The sequence below is a fragment of the Gorilla gorilla genome, chromosome 17, assembly GCF_029281585.2.
Source record: "Gorilla gorilla gorilla isolate KB3781 chromosome 17, NHGRI_mGorGor1-v2.1_pri, whole genome shotgun sequence".
NCBI lineage: Eukaryota > Metazoa > Chordata > Mammalia > Primates > Hominidae > Gorilla > Gorilla gorilla.
The window spans coordinates 47,297,645-47,316,711 of NC_073241.2; the positions used below are offsets into that span (position 1 = coordinate 47,297,645).

At 40.5% G+C, this 19,067-nt stretch overlaps 1 protein-coding gene and 1 pseudogene across 4 annotated transcripts in view; one reads left to right on the forward strand and one right to left on the reverse strand.

Moving 5' to 3' along the window:
• Window positions 1-19,067, forward strand: part of LPIN2 (lipin 2) — an 88,702-nt gene that overhangs the window by 15,857 nt on the left and 53,778 nt on the right. Inside the window, exon 1 of one of the 4 annotated variants that reach the window (XM_063699435.1) lies at window positions 7,789-7,917. The exons of 2 other annotated variants lie outside the window; for them this stretch is intronic. Coding sequence is in view for 1 of the 2 variants with exons in the window: in XM_019014124.4 (XP_018869669.1) it covers window positions 15,086-15,187 (102 nt within the window). In the remaining variant the exon portion in view is untranslated. Of the gene's footprint in view, window positions 1-7,788; window positions 7,918-14,997; window positions 15,188-19,067 lie in introns of those variants that run through there. One more of the 4 variants, XM_019014124.4, reaches the window with a different exon arrangement.
• LOC115931464 (U1 small nuclear ribonucleoprotein C-like) lies at window positions 6,354-13,099 on the reverse strand (annotated as a pseudogene).

The following is a 19,067-nucleotide window of genomic DNA, read 5'->3' on the forward strand; positions in this document are numbered from 1 at the left end:
GGCATAGTGGCCTGGTACTCTGATGATGTCTTGAAAGTGCCTGCTATAGCTTTGACTTCATTAATGTTCCTTTGAATTTGTTATGTTAGAAAAATACAAGCCTCTGCCAGGTGCAGTGGCTCATGCTTGTAATCCCAGCACTTTGGGAGGCTGAGGTGGGTGGATCACATGAGGTCAGGAGTTCAAGACCAGCCTGGCCAACAGAGTAAAACCCCATCTCTACTAAAAATAAAAATAAAAAATAAAAAAAAAAAACAAAAATGAGTCCAGGCACAGTGGCTCAAGCCTGTAATCCCAGTACTTTGGGAGGCCAAGGCCGGCGGATCACCTGAGGTCAGGAGTTTGAGACCAGCCTAGCCAACATGTCGAAACCCCGTTTCTACTAAAAATACAAAAATTAGCCAGGCGTGGGGGTGGGTACCTGTAATCCTAGCTACTCGGGAGGCTGAAGCAGGAGAATTGCTTGAATCCGGGAGGTGGAGGTTGCAATGAGCCGAGATCGTGCCACCGCACTCCAGCCTGGGTGGGGGAGTGAGACTCTGTCTCAAAAAAAAAAAAAAAAAGAAAAATACAAGCCTCCAAAAGTGAAATGTACATATTTATGATGTGTTGATTCTGGCACCTCTTATGCAGAAGTTTACCATTAGCAAATATAGCAAACTTGGTGCCATTGGCAAGGCCTTTGTAGAACCAAATGATGCTTTGTTTGGAGATGGTGGGATGTGGGTCTGTTATTCTGGGATATATATGATACTCAATAGATAGATAAAGATATCGGTCGAGCGTGGTGGTTCACGCCTGTAATCCCAGCACTTTGGAAGGCCGAGGTGGGTGGATCACGACGTCAGGAGATCGAGACCATCCTGGCTAACACGGTGAAACCCCGTCTCTACTAAAAATACAAAAAATTAGCCAGGCGTGATGGTGGGCACCTGTAGTCCCAGCTACTCGGGAGGCTGAGGCAGGAGAATGGCATGAACCCGGGAGTCGGAGCTTGCAGTGAGCTGAGATGGCGCCACTGCACTCCAGCCTGGGTGACAGAGAGAGACACTGTCTCAAAAAAAAAAAAAAAAAGATATTTTCCTGGGAGGTAAGCATGTAGTCATATCTTTTCTGCAACGTCACCATGCCTGTTGAAATGGAGAGGTTGGATGATGTAATTGATGGACATTATAAAAGAACCAATGTAACACTTTTATTTTTGGGATGGAGTCTTGCACTGTCACCAGGCTGGACTGCAGTGGTGCAATCTCGGCTCACTGCAACCTCCCACTCCCGGGTTCAAGCTATTCTCCTGCCTCAGCCTCCCGAGTAGCTGGGATTACAGGCATGCACCACCACGCTCAGCTAATTTTTTGTATTGTTAGTAGAGATGGGGTTTCACTGTGTTGACCACGATGGTCTCAATCTCCTGACCTCATGATCCGCCCGCCTCGGCCTCCCAAAATGCTGGGATTATACGGGTGAGCCACAGACCCCGGCCGTAACATTTTATTAATAAGTCTTAAGTTTGTCCATACAGCTAATTACCTCTAATTCTTCAGTTTTGTCCTCCGTTATACACGTATAATAAGGAAGCTTGGTACCCTGCTTAAAAAATGTGACTGTGAAGGAATATGACCAGAAACTTACACAATGAAATGTACTTTGCACTTTGGGGACAGCATATACATTTCATCTATGCTGTCATTCTGGAAAACATTTTGAAACACCCCTTCCTTTTTAAATTGCTTTCAGAGTCTCACAGTGTATCCTTTTATCCCCAGCGGTGGAAAATCTTTACCCTTCAAGGTAGATTAGGTTTTTGGAAATAGCCAGAAGCCATTCAAAGCAACATCTGATGAACCACGCATGTCAGATGAATCATATTTACTTTTGGAGTATAAGAGTTCTGTGACTATGTGGTATTGACACTCATTTTTATCCTGTGTAGCACCTAAATTAAATTTAAAGATAGTTCTTTCAGGAAGAAAGGGGAGCCCTCATGTCATGTTACACAGTGGTGTATCAGTGGAATTAATTTATTGTAGCCTTCAGAGGTGATTGATTTAAAAGACAATATTCATACTAGAGTGTAGATGTGACTAAACAGTTTTACACCAAAACTTGGAAGAAGAGAAGACACTGGGGACAAATAGGCTGAAGAGTGGGGTTCAGTTGGATGAGTCTTAAGGCATAGGGAAATGGTTTGGGAAGTTAAAACATGCAAAGAGCTGATGATTGAAGCATTTAGATTTAGAAAGTCATTTGTTTTCCTTTCCAGTGTCCCTCATTATTAAATAGCTCCTTGATGGCTAGAATCCTATCCTAACAGTCATCTGCTAAGCACTTACTGTGGCATAGGTCTTGGAACTATTCAGTTCATTGTTCTTTTTTAATGAAAAGAAAAAAGAAAACTAGCATTTATTAAGCAGCTCGTAGTTTCCAGGCACCACCTCATGGGATCCTCACAGCAGTCCTACCTGACAGGTGCTCTGAACCCTGCTATATGAAGGGGGCCTGTGAAGCTTAGGTTGACCTGAAACTGAAGAAGGTTCCATCCTGGAGGTCTGTGGCAAGTAGGAGAGCTGTGGTATAAAACTCCCTGTCTAAATTCAGCCAAGTCATGTGCTTGCCGGCCCACCCCTAACATGTTTGTGGGGACCCAGTCAGAACAGGCTTATCAATACAGGGCCATATACCATCTGTTTAAACCAGTGGTTCTCAGCTGCAGACAATTTTGCCCACACACCGCCCCCACCCCCCGCTGGGGACATTCAGAAATAACCGGAGACATTTTTTTGGCTGTCACAACTGGGGAGGGTGCTACTGGCATCTGGTGGTTGGAGGCCAGGGCTGCTACACTCCTCACCTCCCAAGCAAAGAATTGTCTGACCAAAAATGTCAATAGGCTGAGAAAACCTGTATCTAAACTATTAAAAGCTGTAAATCCAAAGAAAAGATAAATGTTCGAGGGGATGGATATCCCATTTACCCTGATTTGAGCATTACACATTGTATACATGTATAAAATATTATTATATGTCCTCCCCAACTATGATATATCATTAAAACATTTTTTAAAGCTATAAATCCAGTCACCACCCCCATGGCCTGGCCTCCATGGCCACCAGTGGCCCTGCAGAAGCCTTGTCCTTTGCCAGCTGCTCTAGGGAGCCTGACCATAGGTCTGCTGCACACATCTACACTGACCAGGGCACAGGTCTGGGGCAGCTTGGCTTGTGATAACCACCTGTTCCTTTAGCTAAATTGTCTTCAAAAAACTTCCCTAGAGGTCTGAAATGAAGAAGGAAAACACTTACTGCCTTTGTATTTTGGGTTTGTGATACACAGAGCCTTCTAAAGTGCAGGACCCAGGATTAAAGGCAGTATTGGTACCTGAGATATTACAGGCACTGGGAAAGTTCTTGAATGATAGGCGTACATTTATGTACAGTCTGTACTGCTTCATTTTAAGGGCTGTTACTGTGTGGTGTAAGGCTAGATTGAGCATGTTTTAACTACTTTGGCTGGGAAGTAATTGACTTTTTCAATACCTGTATGCTCTCATCTTTCAAATAGCAGTGTGGTTTAGAACCAGGGGTTTTTTACCTGGGGTCTGCAGACTAACCATAGAGGGGTTCCATCGGATCCTCAGAGCACAAATCTGTGTATGGTTGTGTCGGTATACATGTATGCTGCTGGTTTGCATGTTTTCTGTAAAGAGGGTATATTGCAAAGCTTAGTTGGGTTCTCAGAAATGAGAATGGCGCAAACTACTCATGGGCTATATATATTCTCTAGGGTTACTTCTAGATGTTTAGAAGCTAAGATTAGGAATTTGTGTTGAGATCAGAAGTGGATTTGTTGTGGTCCAGTGTAATTTTTAACTGAAGGAAGAAGCTCTCTGTTGTGTGTAGGTATACATAAAATGAAAGTTACACGTAATTTTTTGTTGAAGTTATTGCTGTGGAATCACCAAGCTCATGATAAAAACTAAGTTGTGGGAAATACTTTGCTTTCTACTTAGTAGAGTTGAATGCTCAGAAAGCCATAGTTTTCGAAATGTCAGATTGTTTTACCTAGAAGGATACATAGAAATTATCTAGAAATTCACTTTTTGGGTGAGGAAATTGAGGGTTAATGATATTCAGTGAGTTGCTCAAATAACCTAGGAAGTTTGTAACAGTATAGGAATAGAAGATGATGTTTATAGCCAAGAACGAATATATTCTCATTTTAAACTATGGACTGTATTGACATTGCTTTACATTTCAATTAGAGTTTTATTGCATAATTTTAATTCCTATTTTTCTTCTCCTACCTTTTTTCTTTCTTCTTTCTTCCTTCTTCTTTCTTCTTTGTTCCTTTCTCCTTTTTTCCTTCTTCCTTTCTTCTTTCTTTTTTCTTCCTCCATCAGGGTCTCGCTCTGTTTCCCAGGCTGGAGCACAGTGGTGCAATCATGGCTTACTGCACACTCAAGCTCCTGAGCTCAAGCCATCCTCCCACCTCAGCCTCTGAGTACTACAGATGTACACCACCACACCTGGCTAATATTTAATTTTTTTTTTTTTTTTTTTCAGACGGGTCTCACTGGCTGGAGTGCAGTGGTGCTATCTCGGCTCACTGCAAGCTCCGCCTTCCAGGTTCACGCCATTCTCCTGCCTCAGCCTCCCGAGTAGCTGGGACTACAGGCGCCCGCCACCATGCCTGGCTAATTTTTTTTTGTATTTTTAGTAGAGACGTGGTTTCACTGTGTTAGCCAGGACGGTCTCCATCTCCTGACCTCATGATCTGCCCGCCTCGGCCTCCCAAAGTGCTGGGATTACAGGCATGAGCCTCCGCGCCCGGCCTAAAGATTTTTTATAGAGATGAGATCTCACTACTGTATTGCCCAGGCTGGTCTTGAACTCCTGGAACTCAAGATCTTCCCACCTTGACCTCCCAAAGTGTTGGGATTACAGGTGTGAGCCACCGTGCCTGGCCCCATTGCATAATTTTCTAATTGTAGTAAGATTCAACCATTTTTGAATGTATGATTTCATGGTATTAACTACCATTTACTATGTTGTACAACCATCACTGCTATTTCCAAAATTTTTCATGACTCTAAACTCTGTAACCATTAAGCAATAACTCTCCATTTCCCCCACCTGGTAACCTCTAATCTACCTTTTATTTATGAATTTGCCTATTCTAGATATTTCACATAATTGGAATCATATGACATTTGTCCTTTTGTGTCAGGCTTATTTCCTTTAGCATGTTTTCAGGGTTCGTCCATGTTGTGGCATGTATCAGAACTTCACTTATTTTCATGACTGAATGATATTCCATTGTATGAATATAACACATTTTGTTTCTCCATCTGTTGATGGACAGTTGTGTTGTTTCCACATTTTGGCTGTTGTGAATAATGCTGCCGTGAACACTGGTATACAAATGTCTGTTTTCAGTTCTTTTGTGTATGTACCTGGGAGTGAAATTGCTGGATTATATGGCAATTCTATATTTATTTTTTATTGTATTATACTTTTTTTTTTTTTTGAGATGGAGTCTCACTCTGTCGCCCAGGCTAGAGTGCAGTGGCGCTATCTCAGCTCACTGCAACCTCTGCCTCCTGTGTTCGGCAGTTCTCTACCTCAGCCTCCCAAGTAGCTGGGATTACAGGTGCACGCCACCACGCCCAGCTAATTTTTGTATTTTTAGTAGAGATGGGGTTTCGCCATCTTGGCCAGGCTGATCTTGAATTCCTGACCTCATGATCCACCCACCTCCCCCTCCCAAAGTGCTGGGATTATAGGCGTGAGCCACTGTGCCCGGCCTTATTATTATTATTTTTTGATTATTATTTTTTGAGACAGGCCCTCATTCTGGTGCTCAGGTTGGAGTGTAGTGACATGGTCTCGGCTCACTGCAGCCTCGACCTCTTAGGCTCAGGCAGTCCTCCTACCTCAGCCTTCTCAGGAGCTGTGATTATAGGTATACAACACCACACCTGGCTCATTTTGTTTATGTTTTGTAGAAACAGGGTCTCACTATGTTGCCTATGCTGGTCTCTAACTCCTGGGCTCACATGATCCTCCCACCTTAGTGAGCCACTGTGCCGAGCCTGGTAATTCCATATTTAGCTTTTGAGAAACCACCAAACTTGTTTTCTACAGTGGTTACACCATTTCACATTCTCACCAACAGTGCACAAGTGTTTCAGTTTCTCCAGTTTTCTTTCTAACATATATTTTCCTTTTTTAAAAAAAGTTGACAATTTTATTTTCATATTTCACAATATAGATAAAAACTGCACTTTTTTTGTCCCACTTCTCCACTCCAAAATGATTCTTTCTTTAATAGGAAGGGGGAGCACCTTTTCTGTATCAGGCTGATAAGAAAACACCCAGAGTCACAGCATTGTGATCTCCTGGTGAAGCAGAGCAAGCAATATAAAACTGATATAGGGAGGCCTCCCCTCTATCCTTTCTGTCTGCTCGAGTCATTCTGGGCCAAGTGGGCACCATCATGGGACAAGCAAGAGGTCTCATCATTGGGGGCCCAGGCATCATTGGCATGTGGCCTCCCATGGGCAGCCTCATTCCAGGAGCAGGTCCCACTGGCATCATCCCAAGAGGAGGGCCCCGTGTGGGGTGCTGGCATCATACCAGGGTGAGGAGGACCCAGAAGACTGGAGGGAGGTGGTATCATTGTCCCTGCCGGCGGGGAACAGAGATTGAAGTAGGAAGTATCTTTCCTTGTTGAAATGCAACCCTTATTTTGTCAGTCAGGCTCTGAGCCTGTTCTTCCATCCATTTCTAATAGTGATCTTTGACATTCTGTCTCTGTTTCCTCCCACTGCAATATGTCTTTCTCATAAATGGAGAGTCATGGATGAGGTGTGTATTGCAGTAGTCACGGCCATTGGCCACTCTGTTCCTTTTTAACAGAAACTATAGCATCATAGTGGGTATGAATTGGTATCTCGTTGTGGTTTTGATTTGCCTTTCCCGGATGGTTAATGATGTTGAGCATCTTTTCACGTATTTATTTGCCATTTTGTATATCTTCTTTGAAGAAGGGTTTATTTAGATCCTTTGCCCATATTTTAATTGAATCATTTGTCTTTTAGTTGTTGTAGGAATTTTTAAATATATTCTAGAGTTAAACTCCCCGATTTGCAAATATTTTCTTACATTCTGTATGATTCTTTTTCTTGATCATGTCCTTTGATACAAAAAAAAGTACTTTTAGTGAAATCCAATTTATCTAGTTTTTGTTACTCATGCTTTTGGTGTTATATCTGAGAATCATTTGCCAAATCCAAGATCATGAAGATTTACCCTATGTTTTCTTCTAAGAGTTTTATGGTTTTAGGTCATTAATCCATTTTGAGTTAATTTTTTACTATGGTGTAAAGTAGGGTTCCAACTTCATTCTTTTGCATATAGAAACTTAGTTGTGTCAGCACCATCCGTTGAGACTATTCCTTCCGCCATGCAGTGGATTTGGTACTCTTGTCAAATATCAATTGGCCATAAATGTTTGGGTTTATTTCTGGACTCTCAAGTCTATTCCATTGGTCTGTATGTCTATTTTATGCCAGTACTACAATGTTTTGATTACTGTAATTTTTTTTTTTTTTTTTTTGAGACAGAGTCTCACTCTGTCACCCAGGTTGGAGTGCAGTGGTGCAATCTCAGCTCACTGCAGCCTCCACGTCCTGAGTTCAAGCGATTCTCCTGCCTCAGCCTCCCGAGTGGCTGGGACCACAGGAGCCTGCCACACACCTGCCTAATTTCTGTATTTTTTGTAGAGACGGGGTTTCACCGTGTTGGCCAAGCTGGTCTCGAACTCCTGACCTCAAGTGATCTGCCCGCATTGGCCTCCCAAAGTGATGGGATTACAGGCGTCAGCTACTGCACCCAGCCTGATTACTGTAACTTTATAGTAAGTTTTGAAATCAAGAAATGGAAGTCTTCCAACTTTGCTCTTTTTCAGTATTATTTTGGCTAGTCAGGGCCCCTTGTAACTCCATATGAATTTGAGGCTTTTGGAATTTTGATAGGGATTGCTTTGAATTTGAAGATCGCTTTAGGTAATATTGGCATCTTAACAATATTGAGTCTTCCTATTCACGAACACGGATGTCTTTCTATTTACTGAGGTTATCTTTAATTTTTTTTTTCAGTGATTTTTGCAATTTTATTTGTACAAGCTTTCACCTCCTTGGTTAAATTTATTCCTAGGCATTTTTTTCTTTTAGATGCATTACATAATGTTTGAGATTTTAGAAATACTTAGCATAGTAAATCTGAATTTCAGCTTAAATAATGAGTCTAAGAAGGTACTGTGGAAGACATCTTGAGCTCTAGCTGGTTTGTCCTTGGATATTTAACATAACCTCTCTCTAAACCTCCATTTCTTCATCTGTAAAATATAGGGATAAAGCAAATCTGTCTTTCATGAAAATTGTGTAGATCAGAGATAATATATGCAAAGGATTAACTCCAGAGTGTGGCTTAGAGTAAATACTACATAAATAGTGCTTGGCTGCCAGGATTGTGTTTTCTTCTATGATTTCAATATAAATACCTATGTTGTACTTGAAGTATACTTTTTAAAATTGAATACAATTAATTTGTTGCAAAGGCTGAAGATTTTTACACAAACTAAATGCCCTGTTCCTGAGAGAGCCTTTTTATATTAAAGTATGTTGAGTCTGGAAGAAAAATAAAATGAAATGTCACACTTGTTCTGTTTCAATGGTGCTTTATCCTTAGAAGAGGGAGCATTTCTTCTAATGTTGCAGCTTTCAGATGCCTCTTTGCTTTTTGAATCCTGTCTGTGTCTTGACATTACAAGGTTAAATCTTAGACATTACCAGCATTTAACTTGAAAGAGTAGCAAAGCTGACTAACTTTTCCCCTTTTCTTTTACTACTTAGTGCATTGAGGCTTTACCCTCAGTGGAGACTGCAGTTACTGTCACCATCTGGAATTGGATTCATCTGTATGTGTAGAATATAACTTACATATAAAGCTGAGTATCAGTGTTTCAGGTTTTCTGTTTTTCTTACATATCTCAGTCAAGCTTTAGATTGAAGTAGGCAGATTCACTGAGTGTAATAATTTAAGAATTCAGTTACTTTCATTTTAATTTAAATTTCACCAATTAAATAAAATTCTTCATAACACTTAAATATAGCATTAGAATTTCTAAACATTGTGAAACTAAATTCTTTATTCTCATAGCAAAGTATATTAGTCATTTTTGCCGTTTCTCCTGAAGAGCATAAATGAGCCTGCATTCAAGAATATGGAATGTTGTACATTCTGATGGGGAGATAGAGTGGCAGAATATAGTCAGGTTGAGGAGCATGGAAGTTTGAAAAAGAACCAGAAATTTGGAGAGAGAGCTGACCACAGAAACAAAGGAGGGTTGCCAGATTCTGTTGGGGACCCATTTAAGGCTACAGATCAGTAATTTATACTGTTACCCATCTGGCCTGCTGGCAGCACTCATGATGATTCTTTTTTTTTGAGACAGTCTCTCGCTCTGTCGCCCAGGCTGGAGAACAGTGGTATGATCTTGGCTCACTGCAACCTCCGCCTCAGCCTCCTGAGTAGCTGGGATTACAGGCATGAGCCACCACACTCAGCTAATTCTTGTATTTTTAGTAGAGATGAGGTTTCACTGTGTTGGCCAGGCTGGTCTCGAACTCCTGACCTCAAGTGATCCCCCCTCCTGGTTTCTAAGTACAGTACTTAACATTACAGCAGCCGTTCGTTTCTATAGATGGAAGAAGGTGGCAGGAAGAAGAGTAATTACTAAGAGTAATTTACTAAGTAAAGCTGATTACAAATATCTTTTAAATAAAAAATTTTTAAGTAATTGAAAGAGATCACAGCAACAGAATAATTTAAACAACCATCACCAGTTTTTCAGGTGGTCGAGAAAATCTTGAATTAGAACTGTTGTGAGGAACCAGCTGTGGAAGAGAAAATTGGAGTCAAAGATGGACCTGAAATGTCCACGTGGAAAAAAATAAGTCAAGGAATGTGAGGATGAGGGGTTCCTACATGATGCCGATACATTTTGTGATAATTTTCACTTATGTTTTCTTTGGATTGTCTTAATGATATAATCAACTCTTGCTCACCTTATTTGTTGTTTGTTGCTGTTTTTTGGGGACAAGCTTTAAGCTATCTCACTTTTTGATCTGGAGTATAGGAACCCAGCACTGGCTTCTTCCAGCACCTTCACTTGGCCTCAGTGTTGTGATGCACTGAGCCACCCCTGTTATTGTGAGTCTATAACAAGTAATTTGTTTCTGAAAAGATTAAAGCACTACACTTTGAAAATTATTTAGTGTTTTAAAATTTGATGATAGTAAGACTTGCATTTCAACAGGATTTTTTGAGTTTGAATGAAATGGGGGTGATATAACCCTAGAACAGAAAATCGTATACTTAAGGGTGTCATCACTGTGCAAACTGCTATTCAGAGGTGAAATGGGAGAAGAAAAAGACATTTAAACAGAAACAATTAGGCAATTAACAGGCCCCCTCTTCACCCCCGACCTCCACCCCTGTCAAGCAACTGAGGCCTCAGGAGTCCTGCCTGAGCAGAACAGATGGTTTTCCATTTCTTTTGGCTTTATTTTGTTGAAAATGTTGTCCAAAAGTTGTGACACAAGTCAGGCCATAATTATTCTGATCCTAAATTAGGCTGTTCAGCTTTACTCTCTTAATGTTCAGATGCACTTGACTGCTACAGCCAGGCAACTCTCAGTATTGTCTCTCTTGTCTCCAAATAGTGGGTAAAAGCTTGACCTCAAACATTTGTGTTGGAAGGGTTAGACTGCAGAGGTTGTTTGGTCCTAAGCTCCTTAAACTGCGATGTGTACACTGAGCATACTCTAATTCTACAGTAAATGTGTTGCATTAACCTTTGAACTTGGAAGAAGAAAGCTTTGGCCAGTTAGTCTTTCTTTTTTTTTTTTTTTCACATTAAAAAAATAGACTTATCAGAATAGACTACAAAATGTGTGAATTTTAAAGATAAATGACAAGTCTTCAAAGAAGTTTATCTTTGGGAGAGTCACTTTAAGCTGGGCGTCTGACCTCAGGAGACCCTCCCTTGTTTTTTCTCTTCTGTTCCTGGAAAGATCTGTTTGCATTTGGTTATTCACTCACAGTTCAGTGAAATTGCCAGCCACTAGCTATCTTGTTTAGAATTTTGAGATTGTGTGAGGATATTATGAAACATTGGAACTTGAGTAAACTATATAACCATTACCCAATGAGCAGTTAAACTACAAATGTTTGAAAAAACCCAAGAGTGGTAGCAAGAGGAATTTTATCTTGGTTTTGAATAAAACGTCTGTCCCTTTGGGGTTGTTTTCATAAACAGTGAATTATAAGTGATTCCATTTAGGAGAAGAAACACTTCATATGCTTTGGTGTAGATGGTGAGAGCCATTTGGCTCTAAATGAAAACATTCGTTTCAGGTGAGCCATGGTCCTTTACATGTTTGTTCCCTTTGTCATGAGGAGTCTTGAAAATGCAGAAATGCACTTAGGTTCTTCACTATAGAGGAATTCCGGTGGGTATTATGAAATTCTTTGTAATTGAGGTTATAAAATATTTTCATGATTTTTTAATAATCAAAACTTAGTTTTGTCACATCTTCATTGGTAATCCAGGAGCAAGGTGTTGTGTTTCCATAGTATGGCCACTGGGGGGGAGTACAATTATTTTCATGTTTTATGGTAAAATAACATGCTTGTGGTGTAAAGGTGTTTCTGTTGAACCAGCTTAGTACAGCTTCAGATAAGCAAATTCTAGCTAGAAAGTTTTAAATAAATCGTTATACCCTCTTAAAAAGCCCTGTATACCTAGTCTTACATACTTATGGGATTAGTAGTAGAAAAAACAAAAACAAAGAAGGTATATATTTTACTTAGCATCATTAAAGCTGTGGAATCTGAACAAGATTCTGTTTTTCCTAACTAGCATTTTAGCTTTGTTTCCCTAAGTTAGACGATTTTTTTGAAAGAGTTAAGTCTTGGGAAAAAGACTTCCAAATTCTATGCACTTTTTAAAAAAAAGATCATTGAAGATGTTATACAAAAGTAAAAAGTAGCTTTTTTCAGTATTCATTTATTTTTATTTTAGCCTGTAGAGAAAAAGTTTGACAATACAGTAGCGTTTTCCTTTGAAAATCATAGGGATGATTAAGAATTGTTGGTTGTGATTTTTAACATTTATCCATTAAGACTGAAAAGTGCCACCTTGCAGATGGTGGGGGTGGAAGCAGAACTTTGGCTACCAGCCTTGAAGGTCAGGGTGATCCACAGGTGGCCATAGGAGGAAACTTTAGGTGTGTGCCTGTTGGCAACACAGATGTTTAGAAAATGAGCTCACTTCTGATGGGTCCATAGTACATGTTCCTTGCAGTCAGGACATTCTGGGAGTCATCAGCTAAAACAAGGAAACAATACAAACACTAGCAGGAAACCCCCAAATGACTGGCTTGGGTGCCCCGCCTGTGGTGTAAGCTGCGTTGTAGGCAAGAGTTGCTGAACAGAATTCTACCCGCTGACCTCTGCCCTGCTGGATCTCCACCACGCCTCACTTGCTAAGCCTTTGCTCCTACCTCTTGTCAGCCTCCTCCTGCTGATCCCCAGCATGTTCTTTCTTGGTCTCTGCTTGACATAACACAAAAAAGCACTGAACCAGAAACTGGGAGGCTTCTTCTCCCTGGCACCTTTGCTGACCAGTTGGGTGACATTGGGCTAATTGCCTGACCTCTTTCTGGGCCTCAGTTTCCTCACATTTAAAGTGGATATGGTTTTTGTCTTTCTTCTTTCCACCCTCCTTACAGTTTTCCCCTTCTCCTGCTATCCAGTTGAATATTTTCTCATGTCTTCTACATTTTATTTCCTCTGCCCCTCTAACTTTTCTTTTTTTCACCTTCTTAGGTTTCTCTTTAATCTCTCTTTCTCCTACTAGCCTCCCCTTCTTGCTGACCTCTGGCTTCTTCCATTTTTCTCCACCGGCAGCACCCCAATATCCGGTTTTTATCACTACCATCTGAGGCCAAGGATCCTGAACTGCAGTAGATCATGGATGAAGAGATTTAAATTTTTATTCATTGCATAAAATTTAGGCCAGAAAAACCTAAACAATTCTCTTCTGGAAGTAGGAGTTTGTGTACATGATGTGTGTTGAATTAGGTCGCAAGTGACTGGGCACTTTGGTGTACTGCAGGCCAACGATATTATGCTGGGCTAGAAGGCAAGCAGGAAAACATGCTGCATGCAAGATAAGTTTTGCCATTTCTAATTTTGGTGAAATTGGTTTTTAATTCTGCCACTTAATGTTTTTATTATATGAACCTTGGTGGTGTGTTACTGTATTAAGCATCACCAGACACCTATTACTTGGTCAAACATTTGAAAATTTTGTCTTTTGTGAAGTTTAGATGCAGAGAAAAGGGTTTAATGTGAAGGTTAAATGGATGTGGATCAGCTAGTATATTGTTGATGAATTAACTAAATACTTTAAAGGAATGATGAACAATCCAGTTGTCCTCAGTTCTTCCTTACCTATAACTTGCCTGAATGGCCTTTTCCCCACCTTGTTCTCAAGATTGTCTCGGGGCCTTAGAGCAGCATTGTCCAATAGAAATATAATGTGAGCCACATGTGTAATTTCAAATTTTCTAGTAATCACATTTTAAAAAGTGGGGAAAAAAAAACTAGGTAAAAGTAGGCCGGGCACGGTGGCTCACGCCTGTAATCCCAGCACTTTGGGAGGCCGAGGCGAGTGGATCACGAGGTCAGGAGATCGAGACCATCCTGGCTAACATGGTGAAACCCCGTCTCTACTAAAAATACTAAAAATTAGCCGGGCGTGGTGGCGGGCGCCTGTAGTCCCAGCTACTCGGGAGGCTGAGGCAGGAGAATGGCGTGAACCCAGGAGGCGGAGCTTGCAGTGAGCCGAGATCGCGCCACTGCACTCCAGCCTGGGCGACAGAGCGAGACTCCGTCTCAAAAAAAAAAACAACAACAACAAAAAACTAGGTAAAAGTAAATGTAATATCTTATTTAGCTCAGTATATCCAAAATATCCTTTAAACATGTAGTGTATATTAGAAATTATGAGTTTTTTTATTCTCTTTTCATTCTTAGTCATGGAAATCCAGTGTGTATTTTACACTTGGAGCACATTGCAGTTGGTGCTGGCCTGATTGCCATTGCTCAGTAGCCACACGTGGCTAATGGCTGTTTGTGATGAACAGCACAATCCTAGACAATGGTATGAAAAAAATAGTGTATCTTAATTCAGAAATCTAATATGTTTCTCCGTGTGAGTTAAGTGTGTTTGCGGTTTTTAGAAAAATTCAGTTAAAATTACTATGTTTTGACTTACTGAGAGCTGCCAAGGAAATACCAGGAATGTTTGAATTTTACAATGTTGCATTATCATATTCTTGAAATTAATAAATTCTGCTTGTTATATACAGTACTGAGCAGGATATCTCCCAGAATTGTGAAAATACCTTGGGTCACACCAGTCTGACAAAGGAAAAGTGTTCAGTAGTTGGGCTCTTGGAGGCATGTAATCTGGCTGACTTTGGGAAGCTCCCTGCTGCTCGGAAAATGTCTGTAAATTACTTCCCTTACATGATTAGCTTATGTAAGACCACTCTCCATATGTGTAGTAGCTGTTTTTATTTCTAAAAAATGAGGATGTGATTGGTTTAGAGAATCATTAACTCAATCCCTGTCCTGTGTGATGGAAGCTGCAGTGGCCATCATGTGATTGGGCAGGTCTTGGTGCCTATCAGTGTAAACACATGGCACAACCTGTCCCATGCCCTTGCTTATCTCCTTTGGGGAGAAGGGGTTGAGGTATTTTGAGCAAATCTCATTGGTAAACTTGTGTATGCATTGCTTTTTTTTTTTTTTTTTTAAGAACCATTTCCTTTCAGTTTTAGCCATATAACTGTGTCTGCAAGCAGTTTGTACTCAGTTTGTCAAGAGAGCAGCTTTCTGTTTTGATTATATACCTTCATCTCTGAAAAAAGACATGCTAGTTAAATTTCAAGATGTTTTACTTAGAAGATGACAAGGAAGATGAGGAGGTTTGTAAAGGCTCATTAAGTAAAACTCAAGATGTTTACCATGACAAGTCCCCTCCTGGTATCCTGGTGAGTTACATCTCCCAATGTCCCTGCTCCCTTCGCTGCTTGCTCAATCTGGACACTACTGAGAGACAAGGGGATGGCATCCACCAAAAGAAAAAGACTAATGCCCTTTCTTAGGAAAATGTAATGTTGTAGTGAATTTTATTAACTTCTAAGTGTTATGTTGAACAGAAATCTTTGGCTACCTGCCCTCCTGCATTTACTATGCCATCTTTCTGCTGTCTCTATTTGTTGTTATTTAACGAAAGACTTTTTTTTCCTAGGAAAAAAATGAAGTTGCTGTTTTAAACTGAGAATTTTTAAAAATTATGTTTCAAAAATAATATATTTGGTTTCACATTCTCTTTGCATTTAAGTGTAGTAGTAAAAATCATATAAAAGTGTTAGAGTTTTTGTTGGCCTAGTCATAATTTTTGGAATGGTAAACTAATATTTTGAAGCTGACGTTGTCTTTGGATATATGAGAGTGGCTGCAGTTGCTTTCTTCTGTGATCATAAACAAGAATTTTTGTAAGCTTGAAGTATGTGGGGAAAATATAAATTGTATGTGAACTTCTTTAATCCAGAGTTTTCTCTCTTGTTACAAAATATAACTTAGAACAAGTTATGTAAGCTTAGTGTAAGTCCCAGAAATCTGCATTAAAGAAACAAAATCAAGTGACTTGAGGACAGTGTAACTCTACCTGTGGAAGCTTTCCTTTAAAAATAATAGGAAGGAAACACTATTTTCAAGGTTATTTTTTAAAATTAAGGATGGATATTTTTATGAAAACAAGCATAAAATCAGTGAGACAAAAATTAGTTTCTAAAATCTGTGGCTCATAACTTGATTTTAGTTTTAAGGTTATACAAATGTTTATTATCTTTAAAAATGTTATCACACTCTGCTTTTTGCTTTTGGATCTGTTAGTGAAAGTGTACTTGTTCAGAGTTCTCAGGAACTAATGGAAAGACGTGGTTTGAATATGAATGGAAGAGTCAGGTGCTACCAGGGGGGAGGCAGTTTGCTTTTGAAATCAACATTGTAATATTATAGAATGTATACACATATTGGCTCACTCACATTTGTTGTAAAGGTCAGAAGGGAGAATAGAGAACCTTGCTGACTTTTTACAAAATACTTTAAACATTCATATATTAAGTAGCACTAACACACATAAACTGTCCCTCACAGGAAGTTCTTAAGACTTGTGTCTGCTGGCGTTTTCCAGAAAGAGGTCAAGAGGTGTTTGCTTAGGCTGCATTTTATTAACGGTCCCATTTTATGTTGCCGTTAGAACATTGAAGTCTAATGAGTCACCTCCCTGTCCCATGAGAAGCATGAGTTTTCTTAATGCTAACGTTTGGGATAAGGATCTGATATCTGCTTAGTAGCCTGTAATGATTATATAGGAGTTTGACTTTATAACCTGGGTGTGTGTGGTCAGAGGGAGAACCCTGGTTTTCAGGGTCCAGGCCTTCTGTGACCTGAACACTCCTTACAAATCACATCCTTTCTGGGCACCCCTTTTGTAAGGTGACAGTTTCAGTTTTGAAAGAGTCTTTCCTCATGGTTTTGTGATTTGGGAATATAAATGTATCATATCATGATTTGGAAAACCATGAGAAGATTTCTGTGCTTTGTTAGAAATTGGGAAATTTCAAAGACCATGTTTTCATATTTTTTGAAACAAGTGAAGACAATACCTTTATTTGCTAAGGAAAAAGCTGAATTATTTTATATTCAAATAACCTGAAGTCCCAGAATAATCTACTGGCCATATTTTCACCCCATTTAGGGCAGAATATACTACAGGAGTTCTTAGCCAAACTTGTAATCCTCAGAAATGCTTATAGAATTGGAGCTTTTCTGCAGTTTAGAGCTGGGGGGGGGGGGACTCTAGAGGTCACCTGACCATTCTTGTTAGAGAGAACCCCCGGCACAGAGCCCAGACCTCTTCTCCAGCGGAAGCGAGACTTGATCTTGGGTCTTCACATCCTCACCAGCTTCAGGGGACTCCAGGAAGCCCTGAGGGCAGTGTCCCTCAATTCTCATCTCTGTGAGCTATTTATCAAAGGACATGGGCACCTCTGGTTGATGCCAAAAAGCTCAACCAGATTTAATAACACAAACAGTGGTCAGAGGTGGCAAGTCACCCTGTAGGTGGGGCACATGATATGAGGCAGAGTGCATCATGCTAAGTTAGGAAACCTTAGTCCACCCGGGATTTGGGGTGGGGCTGAGGTTGGTGGTGGGGAACCATAACACATTGTCATTACTGATTGCTGCCCAGATTCCTAGAACAACTGGAGGTGAACAAGTCTAAAACTAACTATGTTCCTCCAGTCTAGCATGGCCAGTGTTCAAAAAAGTAATTATTTAATTGAGTGGAATTTTATTTCCTCGTAGAAATAATGTTGCTATACCTGTCTCATAATTAGCCAGAGAACTCAACCAGAGTTCTGAGTCCTAGAACAAGGGGGAAGAAGGGCTAATGCAAGAATTTCCTCTTTCTTTCTGGATAAGGGCCAAGTTTCACTAAAATTTTTGAGACAAACATTTTCTGAGTTCCATTTTCAAGCCATGTTTTAGCTCCCACTCTCCATAGCTAGTAACTTTGGGCTTGAAAATGATACCTTTCCTCCTTCCTAACTCCCCTAAGTTTTAGGAGTGTTTGTGCTCTTGCCACTGAGCTGTGAATGGGTAATGGTTCCTTAAGTGCTGCAGAAGTAGCTGCATTGGAGGAAGAGGATTCTAGTAAACCTACAGGTGTGCTTTGGTAGGCTCACTAGCCAAGTGACAGTGTGCACTGAAATGAAAACTGAGGCCTGCTAAGAGGATATATTGAGGGACCATACAAGATTACTGGTTAGGCAGTTTGGGGGAGTAAATTCTCTGAAAGTCTTTGTTTTCAAAGCATGCTCGCCACAGATGAGCTCAGGAATTTGGGGGGGAGTAGTTTTGGGACTGTGGACATGAATATGTTTCGGCTATTTGAAAATTATTTATTATTCATTTTTATATTTATGCCCCCATCTGTTTTCAGTAAGGAAGGATTTAGAAGTAGTTTACAATTAAAACATACGTGCACACAGACTGCCTCCACACACACTGTATATTGCATAGCTAAGCCTATTAATGTAGAGGAAACAAAATTGTCTTCATTTAGCAAATATTTATTGTACTACAACTGAGTCCAGTAGATGCATGTAAATCAATTTTTTTTTGTTTGCCTCCACTAATATGTCGGAATTTTTTGCTGCTCTGCGTTTATGAATAACACAGCTGGGCAGATATCCAGCAAGTGGCTGTATGAATGCTAACATGTTGAGTTTGCCTGGATACTTGGTCCTGATTACATACTCAGCATACTCAGTGCGTTAGAGTGCCTGGTGAGCCCTGTTTTGTAGATGTGATCCAGGTGTAGTCTTCGTGCATTGGGAAAACACACCTTAGTTACATCACTGTGCCTTTAGGTGTCCCAAAAAGTGAGGCTGCTGGCCTGGCCTAGAGGAGATGGACACAACTCTGAAAGGATCTAAATAAAAATCTCAGTTGGGCATGGTGGCTCACACCTGTAATCCTGCACTTTGGGAGGCCCAGGCAGGTAGATCACTTGAGGCCAGGAAGTGAGGCAGGAAAGGAACAGGAACTACTACACCACCCTTCTTCAGCTCTGTTCACTGTCAAGAAAACAAGAGGGTTTGGGAGTCATTCCACCTACCTGTGGTCCTGAGACACAGCTTGAGATGTGCTACATTCTGGGATCATTTGGAGGCTTTCAAAAGTACTTGCACTAGAATCTGCAGATGGGGTGGCCTGATCATGAGGATTCCCTGAGCACCTCAGTGACTGCAACGTGCACCGGGGGTGAGAAGTGAGCCCCAAGGACAATGATGCCCA